General features: G+C 43.3%; 1 protein-coding gene across 2 annotated transcripts; it reads right to left on the bottom strand.

Moving 5' to 3' along the window:
* Positions 1 to 323: 323 nt before the first annotated feature.
* LOC109881043 (ciliary-associated calcium-binding coiled-coil protein 1-like) lies at positions 324 to 10,188 on the bottom strand. 2 transcript variants are annotated; one of them, XM_031813005.1, is made up of 8 exons: positions 10,142 to 10,188; positions 8,593 to 8,687; positions 8,342 to 8,511; positions 5,962 to 6,100; positions 5,717 to 5,789; positions 4,993 to 5,100; positions 3,622 to 3,774; positions 324 to 734 (listed from the first exon to the last, which is right to left on the bottom strand). In XM_031813005.1, the coding sequence occupies exons 3-8, from the start codon at positions 8,409 to 8,411 to the stop codon at positions 651 to 653; spliced, it is 627 nt and encodes a 208-aa protein (XP_031668865.1). In that variant the 5' UTR covers positions 8,412 to 8,511; positions 8,593 to 8,687; positions 10,142 to 10,188; the 3' UTR covers positions 324 to 650. The 2 variants fall into 2 exon arrangements, with proteins under 2 accessions (XP_031668865.1, XP_031668864.1); XM_031813004.1 differs by lacking the exon at positions 10,142 to 10,188 and adding an exon at positions 8,850 to 9,242.
* Positions 10,189 to 11,744: the final 1,556 nt, after the last annotated feature.

The raw sequence follows: 11,744 nt of genomic DNA, 5'->3' as shown, positions 1-11,744 counted from the left end.
TGTGTGGTGTATTGTGGATATATTATAGACTGTGTGGTGTATTGTGGATATATTATAGACTGTGTGGTGTATTGTGGATATATTATAGACTGTGTGGTGTATTGTGGATATATTATAGACTGTGTGGTGTATTGTGGATATATTATAGACTGTGTGGTGTATTGTGGATATATTATAGACTGTGTGGTGTATTGTGGATATATTATAGACTGTGTGGTGTATTGTGGATATATTATAGACTGTGTGGTGTATTGTGGATATATTATAGACTGTGTGGTGTATTGTGGATATATTATAGACTGTGGTGTATTGTGGATCTATTATAGACTGTGTGGTGTATTGTGGATCTATTATAGACTGTGTGGTGTATTGTGTTCATAGTGGATCTATTATAGACTGTGTGGTGTATTGTGTGCATAGTGGATATGTTATACTATGAGGTGTATTGTGTTCATAGTGGATATGTTATGTGTTTCAAGTCAGTTAAGAACACATTCTTATTATCAATGACGGCCTAGGAACAGTGGGTTAACTGCCTGTTTAGGGGCAGAACGACAGATTTGTACCTTGTCAGCTCAGGGGTTTGAACTTGCAACCTTCCGGTTACAAGTCCAATGCTTTAACCACTAGGCTACCCTGCCGTATTGTAGCTATTTGCAGGCAGAATGTTTCAGTGGTTCTAGTCTGGTACTGAAACTCTCCTCCTGGACTCTCAGCTTCTCTGTGAATTCAGCCTGTAACAACACAAGAGGAAAGGCATTGATAATAGTTTGGATAATTACTCATTATTTACCACATGAAGAGTGTTTCAACGTTGTCATCCAAAAGACCATTGTATATCCCTGGCTCCGTGTATTCCCCCCTGGCTCCGTGTATTCCCCCTGGCTCCGTGTATTCCCCCCTGGCTCCGTGTATTCCCCCCTGGCTCCGTGTATTCCCCCCTGGCTCCGTGTATCCCCCCTGGCTCCGTTTATCCCCCCTGGCTCCGTGTATTTATCCCTGAGCGTGCCGGTCAGCGTGTCGGTCAGTCAGTCAGTCAGTCAACAACATAGTCAGTCAGTCAGTCAGTCAACAACATAGTCAGTCAGTCTACAACATAGTCAGTCAGTCAACAACATAGTCAGTCAGTCTACAACATAGTCAGTCAGTCTACAACATAGTCAGTCAGTCAGTCAGTCAGTCAGTCAGTCAACAACATAGTCAGTCAGTCAGTCAGTCAACAACATAGTCAGTCAGTCAGTCAGTCAGTCAACAACATAGTCAGTCAGTCAGTCAGTCAACAACATAGTCAGTCAGTCAGTCAGTCAGTCAACAACATAGTCAGTCAGTCAGTCAGTCAGTCAACAACATAGTCAGTCAGTCAGTCAACAACATAGTCAGTCAGTCAGTCAACAACATAGTCAGTCAGTCAGTCAACAACATAGTCAGTCAGTCAGTCAACAACATAGTCAGTCAGTCAGTCAACAACATAGTCAGTCAGTCAGTCAACAACATAGTCAGTCAGTCAGTCAACAACATAGTCAGTCAGTCAGTCAACAACATAGTCAGTCAGTCAGTCAACAACATAGTCAGTCAGTCAGTCAACAACATAGTCAGTCAGTCAGTCAACAACATAGTCAGTCAGTCAGTAACATAGTCAGTCTACAACATAGTCAGTCAGTCAACAACAGTCAGTCTACAACAGTCAGTCAGTCAACATAGTCAGTCAGTCAGTCAACAACATAGTCAGTCAGTCTACAACATAGTCAGTCTACAACATAGTCAGTCAGTCAGTCAGTCAACAACATAGTCAGTCAGTCAGTCAGTCAACAACATAGTCAGTCAGTCAGTCAGTCAGTCAACAACATAGTCAGTCAGTCAGTCAACAACATAGTCAGTCAGTCAGTCAACAACATAGTCAGTCAGTCAGTCAACAACATAGTCAGTCAGTCAGTCAGTCAGTCAGTCAACAACATAGTCAGTCAGTCAGTCAGTCAGTCAGTCAACAACATAGTCAGTCAGTCAGTCAACAACATAGTCAGTCAGTCAGTCAACAACATAGTCAGTCAGTCAGTCAACAACATAGTCAGTCTACAACATAGTCAGTCAGTCAGTCAACAACATAGTCAGTCTACAACATAGTCAGTCAGTCAGTCAACAACATAGTCAGTCAGTCTACAACATAGTCAGTCAACAACATAGTCAGTCAGTCTACAACATAGTCAGTCTACAACATAGTCAGTCAGTCAGTCAGTCAGTCAGTCAGTCAACAACATAGTCAGTCAGTCAGTCAGTCAGTCAACAACATAGTCAGTCAGTCAGTCAGTCAGTCAACAACATAGTCAGTCAGTCAGTCAGTCAGTCAACAACATAGTCAGTCAGTCAGTCAGTCAGTCAACAACATAGTCAGTCAGTCAGTCAACAACATAGTCAGTCAGTCAGTCAGTCAACAACATAGTCAGTCAGTCAGTCAACAACATAGTCAGTCAGTCAGTCAGTCAACAACATAGTCAGTCAGTCAGTCAGTCAGTCAACAACATAGTCAGTCAGTCAGTCAGTCAACAACATAGTCAGTCAGTCAGTCAACAACATAGTCAGTCAGTCAGTCAACAACATAGTCAGTCAGTCAGTCAACAACATAGTCAGTCAGTCAGTCTACAACAGTCAGTCTACAACAGTCAGTCAGTCTACAACATAGTCAGTCAGTCAGTCAGTCTACAACATAGTCAGTCAGTCAGTCAGTCTACAACATAGTCAGTCAGTCAGTCTACAACATAGTCAGTCAGTCAGTCTACAACATAGTCAGTCAGTCAGTCTACAACATAGTCAGTCAGTCAGTCAACAACATAGTCAGTCAGTCAGTCTACAACATAGTCAGTCAGTCAGTCTACAACATAGTCAGTCAGTCAGTCTACAACATAGTCAGTCAGTCTACAACATAGTCAGTCAGTCTACAACATAGTCAGTCAGTCTACAACATAGTCAGTCAGTCAGTCTACAACATAGTCAGTCAGTCAGTCTACAACATAGTCAGTCAGTCTACAACATAGTCAGTCAGTAAGTCAGTCAGTATGTAACACAGTCAGTCAGTCAGTATACAACATAGTCAGTCAGTATACAACATAGACAGTCAGTCAGTATGACAGTCAGTATGTCAGTCAGTCAGTATACAACATAGACAGTCAGTCAGTATGTCAGTCAGTCAGTATACAACATACAGTCAGTCAGTATGTCAGTCAGTATACAACATAGACAGTCAGCCAGTATGCCAGTATGTCAGTCAGTCAGTATACAACATAGACAGTCAGCCAGTATGCCAGCATGTCAGCCAGTATGCCAGTATGTCAGTCAGTCAGTATACAACATAGACAGTCAGCCAGTATGCCAGCATGTCAGCCAGTATGCCAGTATGTCAGTCAGTCAGTAGGTCAGCCAGTATGCCAGCATGTCAGCCAGTATGCCAGTATGTCAGTCAGTATGTCAGTCAGTCAGTCAGTATGTCAGCCAGTATGCCAGTGCGTGGGTCGGTCACAATGATCAAATTCAACTGTACGAAACCCCAGAATACATGAAGGTTGTTTATTTCAATACAAACTACACAACAACAGCTTTAAAGGATTCAGATTCATCATGAAATCCTACCTGTAGGGTTCCCAGCATCTCTTTGGTCATGTCTCCCAGCACGTCTTTGACATCCTGAACGTTGTATCCTTCCAACCCTGTAGCCTTGTTCTCCTTCTCCTGCTCCAGAGCCGTTTCACCTGGTACCTCTCCATCCTCCTCCTGGCTGGTCCTCTGGGTCAACAGAACACCACCTATCAGACAGGCTGGTCCTCTGGGTCAACAGAACACCACCTATCAGACAGGCTGGTCCTCTGGGTCAACAGAACACCACCTATCAGACAGGCTGGTCCTCTGGGTCAACAGAACACCACCTATCAGACAGGCTGGTCCTCTGGGTCAACAGAACACCACCTATCAGACAGGCTGGTCCTCTGGGTCAACAGAACACCACCTATCAGACAGGCTGGTCCTCTGGGTCAACAGAACACCACCTATCAGACAGGCTGGTCCTCTGGGTCAACAGAACACCACCTATCAGACAGGCTGGTCCTCTGGGTCAACAGAACACCACCTATCAGACAGGCTGGTCCTCTGTCCCTGGGTCAGTATCAGACATTCTGTTGCTACATGTTCAAATCAACCGTTATGGTATGTACTAGTAGTAGTGGTAACACATTGATCAGTCATAAAGTCAAGCTTCAGTTCTCAGTGAAGAGGTCTTCAACAGTGTGACAGCACCCACCTGTGGTCTTATGGGAAATAGCAGAATCACTGACTTGGAATAGGAGTGACACTAACTCAGAAATAATACACAATAATACAATATGTACTATTTATTAATCTACTTGTCTTTTAAATCCAGATAGTACATGAAAATATAAAGACATCAGCTGTGAACAGTAACCTAAGCAGAGCCCATGGTAAAGTCAATTGTACCACTTCCTGCTGTTCAACAGGAGTAATGAGGTAGTCATCAGTAGTCCTACAGTACAGTACCTCTTCCTGCTGTTCAACAGGAGTCATGTAATGAGGTAGTCATCAGTAGTCCTACAGTACAGTACCTCTTCCTGCTGTTCAACAGGAGTCATGTAATGAGGTAGTCGTCAGTAGTCCTATAGTACAATACCTCTTCCTGCTGTTCAACAGGAGTCATGTAATGAGGTAGTCATCAGTAGTTGTACAGTACCTCTTCCTGCTGTTCAACAGGAGTCATGTAATGGAGGTTGTCATCAGTAGTCCTACAGTACAGTACCTCTTCCTGCTGTTCAACAGGAGTCATGTAATGGAGGTTGTCATCAGTAGTCCTACAGTACAGTACAGTACCTCTTCCTGCTGTTCAACAGGAGTCATGTAATGGAGGTTGTCATCAGTAGTCCTACAGTACAGTACCTCTTCCTGCTGTTCAACAGGAGTCATGAGGTAGTCATCAGTAGTCCTACAGTACAGTACCTCTTCCTGCTGTTCAACAGGAGTCATGTAATGGAGGTAGTCATCCGTATTCATGCCTTCTTCCAACGGGGCTACAAAGTCTGCTGAGCTGATCACCTCTATGGTCCTCTGGAATACAGTAAGTCAGGAAACAGAGGTTGTAGTCTCACCCATGATCTTACAGTAGAATATGTTGGATGTTTGCCTTCACATTTGTGAATATATTAAGAAAAGGATCATATTAACTGGTAACAGACCTTGTTAAGGTATCAATGGGAAATCAAACACTCATTCATTATAGCTCCAAACTGTCAGGGATGAATCACTATACTACAGCTCAATCTGGAAATGATGAGTAGTTTATTATGTCACATCCTGGAACGTTGCAGCTCCTAGAAAAGAGCTCTGGTTGAACAAATCAATTTAATGGGCTCTGATGTTATTATAGACTCCATACATGCTGTGATAATGAGATCTGATGTTATTATAGACTCCATAAATGCTGTGATAATGAGATCTAATGTTATTGTAGACTCCATACATGCTGTGATAATGAGATCTAGATCTAGACAGAGAGGACAGACAAATTATCTCCTGATGGTGAGTTAGACAGAGGACAGATAAATGGTTAGGGACAATGATAGGAAAGGACTCTCTTTATGGTCACTGCCCTTCCAAGTTACTCACTAGCTTCTTTAAGGAAACCTCAACATACATACGGACACAATGACGCAGGCAGTCTCACCTTCTTCCCAAGGAGCAGCTCCTCTCTAGGTTGGCTGAAGAGAAACTCATAGAGTTGGTAGTTCTGAAAGAGACTATAGTAAAACAGGTGAACCAAGATAAGTAACCAACAGACCAGAACTTCAACATCCCCTATGAGGGTCACTGCTCTGAATGGATTATCACCAGGTAAGTAAGGACAGTGTTCATGTGATATTAATCATGTAGGCCTTACTAAAAAAGGCTAATAGAGAAGAGTCTTGCTACCTGCACTTCAGGTAGTCAGTGATGGACATGGCCTGCTCAGCATCAAACAGTGAGTCAACCTCTGGAGAAGGAGACTGGCGCGTTCCTGATATCATCTTGGCAAACTCATTCAGGTTATCAACAAACGGCATCTGCTTTTCTGGGACATTGAGGACAGATATGAATACAGATATTAGCCACAGCCAGTCCATATTGACGTTAGCCATAAGAATCTGACTGGACGTTCATTACTTCTCTCTCTGAGGCAGGAACGGTGCCATGCCAATATCGGGACAGCAAGGAGCGTGAGATGTGTCTCGGAAAACATACCTTAATCCAAGGATGGGAGATGGCGCTGTATTCCTAATTATCCCAACTGACAAATCGAGAAGAAATACTGCTAGTTTTTAATGAAACTGCCATTTGTCAGCATGCTAGGCTAGCTAATGCTAAAGCAACCCATTAGATTCGACAACACTTTAGTTAGATACTCACCACAACGCATTGCATTTTAATGGAATTCAATGGGCATTGTATAGCATTAGCTAGACTAGCATGCTGACGAAATGGCAGTTTCATAAAAAAAACTAGCAGTATTTCAATCTTCTCAATTTTTCAGTTGGGATAATTAGGAATACAGCGCCATCTCCCATTCATGGATTGAGGAACGTTGTCCGAGCCATATCCCGCGCCGGCTCAGTGGTTTCCACATTCTGGCAGAGCACCACTCAGCTAGAGAGAGAAGTATTACACGTCTGGTTGGATTCTTATGGCTACATTGATGAATTCCACAACAAACACAGTCCCTAATGAAGGTCTTGATGATTAGGTGGTGAACACACAGTCCCTAATGAAGGTGTTGATGATTAGGTGGTGAACACACAGTCCCTAATGAAGGTCTTGATGATTAGGTGGTGAACACACAGTCCCTAATGAAGGTCTTGATGATTAGGTGGTGAACACACAGCCCCTAATGAAGGTCTTGATGATTAGGTGGTGAACACACAGCCCCTAATGAAGGTCTTGATGATTAGGTGAACACAGTCCCTAATAAAGGGCTAAATGAGTAGAATTGCCTGAAATTAGTTATAAATTGCTCAGTCTTCTCTCCATGACTCTGTTCCATGGCAAAATGAGTAGAATTGCAGGAAACTTGCTTTCAAACGGCAACATTATCTCAAATTGTGAAGTTTGAGGAAATTAACTCTATTTTCTTCGCTTTGCTATCATGAGGGGGGCAACTTAAATTCTCGCAGGGTGGGGTGGGACCCCAACTAAATTTGACTTAGGGCCCACAAAAAGGCTGTCTGCATGTGTGGGTATAGATGTGGATATGCAGGCCTGCGAGCCACTGTGGCCGGTCATGATGAGTTCAGATTTTGTGGCCCACACCCCAATTTTGTGGCCCACACCCCAAGTTTCTCCATCCCTGGTTGGGGCACACTCGTGGTAACAAATCAAAATTATAGGTTGCAGCCTCCCGGGTGGCGCAGTGGTTAAGGGCGCTGTACTCCAGCACCAGCTGTGCCACCAGAGACCCTGGGTTCGCGCCCAGGCTCTGTCGTAACCGGCCACGACCGGGAGGTCCGTGGGGCGACGCACAATTGGCCTAGCGTCGTCCGGGTTAGGGAGGGCTTGGCCGGTAGGGATATCCTTGTCTCATCGCGCACCAGCGACTCCTGTGGCGGGCCGGGCGCAGTGGTTGCCAGGTGCACGGTGTTTCCTCCGACACATTGGTGCGGCTGGCTTCTGGGTTGGATGCGCGCTGTGTTAAGAAGCAGTGCGGCTTGGTTTGGATTGTGTATCAGAGGACGCATGACTTTCAACCTTTGTCTCTCCCGAGCCCGTACGGGAGTTGTAGCGATGACACAAGATACTGCTAATTGGATACCACGAAATTGGGGTTGAAAAATGGGGTAAAATTCTAAAAATAATAGGTTGCACAGTAAATTACTCATCTCATACTTTATTCTATACTATTCTACTGTATCTCATTCACTTAATAATGTTTACATATCTTGCATTTCTCATCTCATATGTACATACTGTATTCTATCTTAGTCCGTTCCGCTCTGACATCACTTGTCCTTTACTTAGATTTGTGTGTATTGGGTTTATGTTGTGTAATTTATGGTGTGTAATTTGTTAGATATTACGTGTTAGATAACATCTGTTAATTTTATTTATTTTTATTTTACCTTTATTTAAATAGGCAAGTCAGTTAAGAACAAATTCTTATTTTCAATGACGGCCTCGGAACAGTGGGTTAAGTGACTTGTTCAGGGGCAGAATGACAGATTTGTACCTTGTCAGCTCGGGGATTCGATCTGTGACAGGTTCGATCTGTGACCGATAAAATTTGATTTGATACTGTCTGTTACCTAGAAATCCTATGACTTACCACTGATATTGTCCAGTAACAATTGCAGTAGAGCCATGATGAATGAGATCTGTTGACAGGTGTAGTTCATCTCCCTGGTCCACCAGAAGCCAGAGACAAAGTAGTCCAACAGGGAAGCCTCCTTCAGACACGTCTGGTAGTTCTTCAAACCAAGTATTTCTTCAAACTGGCTGTTGTAAAACAAAAGGTTGGCATACATGAAACACTTCCAAATAAACTGGCCAGTAGGCCCATATATCCTCATTACTTACAATTGCACTTGTTCCACTGTCAAATCCAACAGCGTGTTGATTTGTTCATGGGAAATAAGTTTCCATTGAGGGTTGGCTTTTTCAGCATCATTTTCCTGTATTAATTGGATTCAGAACACAAGTTGAGTTTGGTTAGCAGGCCAAACTAGGTTAGCTCTAGCTATGATAACAGTTTGTCAAATAATAACCAGACAAATTATGTAGTAAATATTTCAAATAATATTAAATATTAATAGGGTTTTAACATATCTTCCTACTTTGGACGCAACGTCATTTCTATCGTTTGCATTTTTATCCGCTGACTTGTTGCTTTGTTTCGCTTTTGCAGACATGTTTTAGTCACCGGCGTTACCACGGCAACATTTCCAAGGTGAGCTTCCGCTCCGGGTGATGAGCTTCTGGGCAGTCTGGTCTATCGAGATGGATAAAGCTGATTCTAGAATCGCAGTGTTGTCAACTTAGCGACTTTGTCGCTATATTTAGCTAGTATTCAGACCCCTCTAGCGACAAATAAAAATAAATTAAAAAACGAACCGCCAATAGCTACTTTCCATACTGAGGAGTTGGCAACACTGTTAGATCTGTCTAGTCAACCTGTAACCAGTGCTGTCCGGAGCACCGTACTGGTACTTCTAATTTTGGCCGAATAGCATACCGTCTCCTCTATAAAACAAAGTCAATGAAAGGACAGTATCAAGACAGGCAGAAGCTGCTTCTCCAATAGAAAACCAGGCGTTGACACAGTGTCTGGCTGAACTCATGGGTAGAGGCATGTCTTCGGGTTAACGGTTGTCTCACACCGAACTGCGCAAGCCGTCAACTCAAAGGCATTTGTTTTTGATGAAAATGAAAACGTGTAATTTCTCTCTTTCACTTGGAGTAATAACATGTCCAGCTACTTAAGACACTAGCTTAAATCTATGTTGTGCTTTTAGATTGAGAAAAATTATCAAACAAGAATGAAGGCGGGTTCTGCAATGAAGAGTGGACATTCATTTCCTGATTCAGCTTCGTACAAATGTATTTTAGGGTTGCTTTCCAAACACTTAAACGACACCCCCTGTCCGCTCAGCCCTTAAATTAAGTGGACGCTTCTGATAACGTTTCATGACGTCTGACGAGTATACACTTGCAGGGCGAAGGAGGCAGGAATGATTTTTAAATGGACCGTCCTTTCCCGGAAAGGTGTCACTCGTTCGTTCCGCGACGATTGTGTTTTCAGCCACCGGTAGTTTATGGGTGCTTTACATACGCTACAGTCAATTATGATTGCATGTCTACTTATATTAACTATATCATTATTAATATACGCCTACTGTATGAGACCTAGCAAATTAACTAACTAACGTTAGCCTGCCTAGTTGGAACTTCTGAAGAAAGAAATGTTTTTATTTCTACAATTTCCAAAAGCTAACCAAACAAAAACATCATGACTTTTATGAGACGTGTTCGTGCATTACAGACAATGCAATCGCCATCACACTGACCCATCAAATCTAATTTAAGTCACATGCGCCGAATACAACCTTACAGTGAAATGCTTACTTACGAGCCTCTAACCAACAATGTAGTTTAAAAGTATTATTTGGGGTGGGGTTTTTTCTCTGACTTGCACTGTCAACTGTGAAACCTTATATAGACAGGTGTGTGCCTTTCCAAATCATGACCAATCAATTTAATTTACCAGTTGGACTCCAATCAAGTTGTAGAAACATCTCAAGGGTGATCAATGGAAACAGGATGCACCTGAGCTCAATTTTGAGTCTCGTAGTCAAAGGTCTGAATACTAATGTAAATAAGGTATTTATGTGTTAATTTTTTATAAATTTGTTTTCGATTTGTCATCATGGGGTATAGTGTAGATTGATGAGAAAAAAAAATAATTGTATCAATTTTAGAATAAGGCTGTAACGTAACAAAATGTAGAAACGGGTCTGAATACTTTCCGAATGCACCGTATAATAATACTTCCTACATGCAACTCCCTTAAACATGTAACACTTACTTTTACTCAACTAATTGCTTTGCAATGTCGCGCTTGCATTTTGCCACCAGCAGCACCCATTGGGTATTCGTTGTGCAGAGGCTGTTTGAACGTTAAATGACGAGACAGAGGCATTGATGCGAGTAACCAGTCTTGTTCAGTACATGACAACACATCCGGGTATCTCAAGCACCCCGGTAAAACACAAGAGTTGCAGTGATGAACATTTACCAACAGAAGGCATCACTGTGCCATCTTACACCCATAACATCTTCCATTTAATAAAATAGGACAGGAGGAGTCAATTCACTAACAAAACAAACCTAGTAACAATTTCCAACATGAACAGTTTATTAAAAAAAAAAAAAATTCAGGTAACAACAACACATTTTGATATTCTCTTCACTTTTATCTCTGTCAACAATCCCTGATGGGAAACCTACAGATTAAGTATTTTTGGTGGCTGGCCCAGACGCCCGCAGCGTGAAAAGACAGGGGGCTTGTCTGCAAGGACTGCGGGTTCCCGCACAGGCGTGTCACCTGAATGTCTAAGGGGAGAATTGATGGGCGAGGGAGCGGCCGACCTGTGATCCGCTGGCTCTTCGCCCAGTGCCTCAGGCCCCATGTGACTTGCTGGGGTTCTGTCTTTTGTCATGCGACCCCTTTGGCCATCAGGGTTCTGAATAGGTGCTGGCTCAGCAATCCGAAGGTCAACCCTGTTACGACGGTACATTGATCCATTCACTTCGACCAAGTAGGAGCGTGGTGCAACTTTCTGTACACAGGATCCGAGTCTCCAGAGGCCTGTCCGGTCCCCTGGTAGTGGCTTCATTCGCACTGTTTCACCCACCCTGAGCTCAGGTAAGTCTTTTGCTGATTTGTCGTAGATGAACTTGGAGACCTGTCTTCTGTGACGTAGCTTCACCAGCACGTCTGTCACCACACATGGCTCCAGGAGAGTGCTGGCTACTGGCAGAGCTGCTTTTACGCACCGTGCCATGAGGCGCTGTGCTGGGCTGCTGTCCATGCCTTCTGTCGGGGTATTGCGCCACTGCAGGATTGCTTTCCAGGCATCTTTGCCCTCTCGCAGATCCTTTTTGCAGAGGTTCTTTGCGATTTTTACTGCGGACTCCGCCTTCCCATTAGCTTTTGGGTGTAGTGACATGCT

Source organism: Oncorhynchus kisutch, unplaced genomic scaffold, assembly GCF_002021735.2.
Source record: "Oncorhynchus kisutch isolate 150728-3 unplaced genomic scaffold, Okis_V2 Okis04b-Okis11a_hom, whole genome shotgun sequence".
Lineage (NCBI taxonomy): Eukaryota > Metazoa > Chordata > Actinopteri > Salmoniformes > Salmonidae > Oncorhynchus > Oncorhynchus kisutch.
Note: the sequence above shows the minus strand (reverse complement) of the source record. Positions and strands in the feature narration are given on the sequence as shown.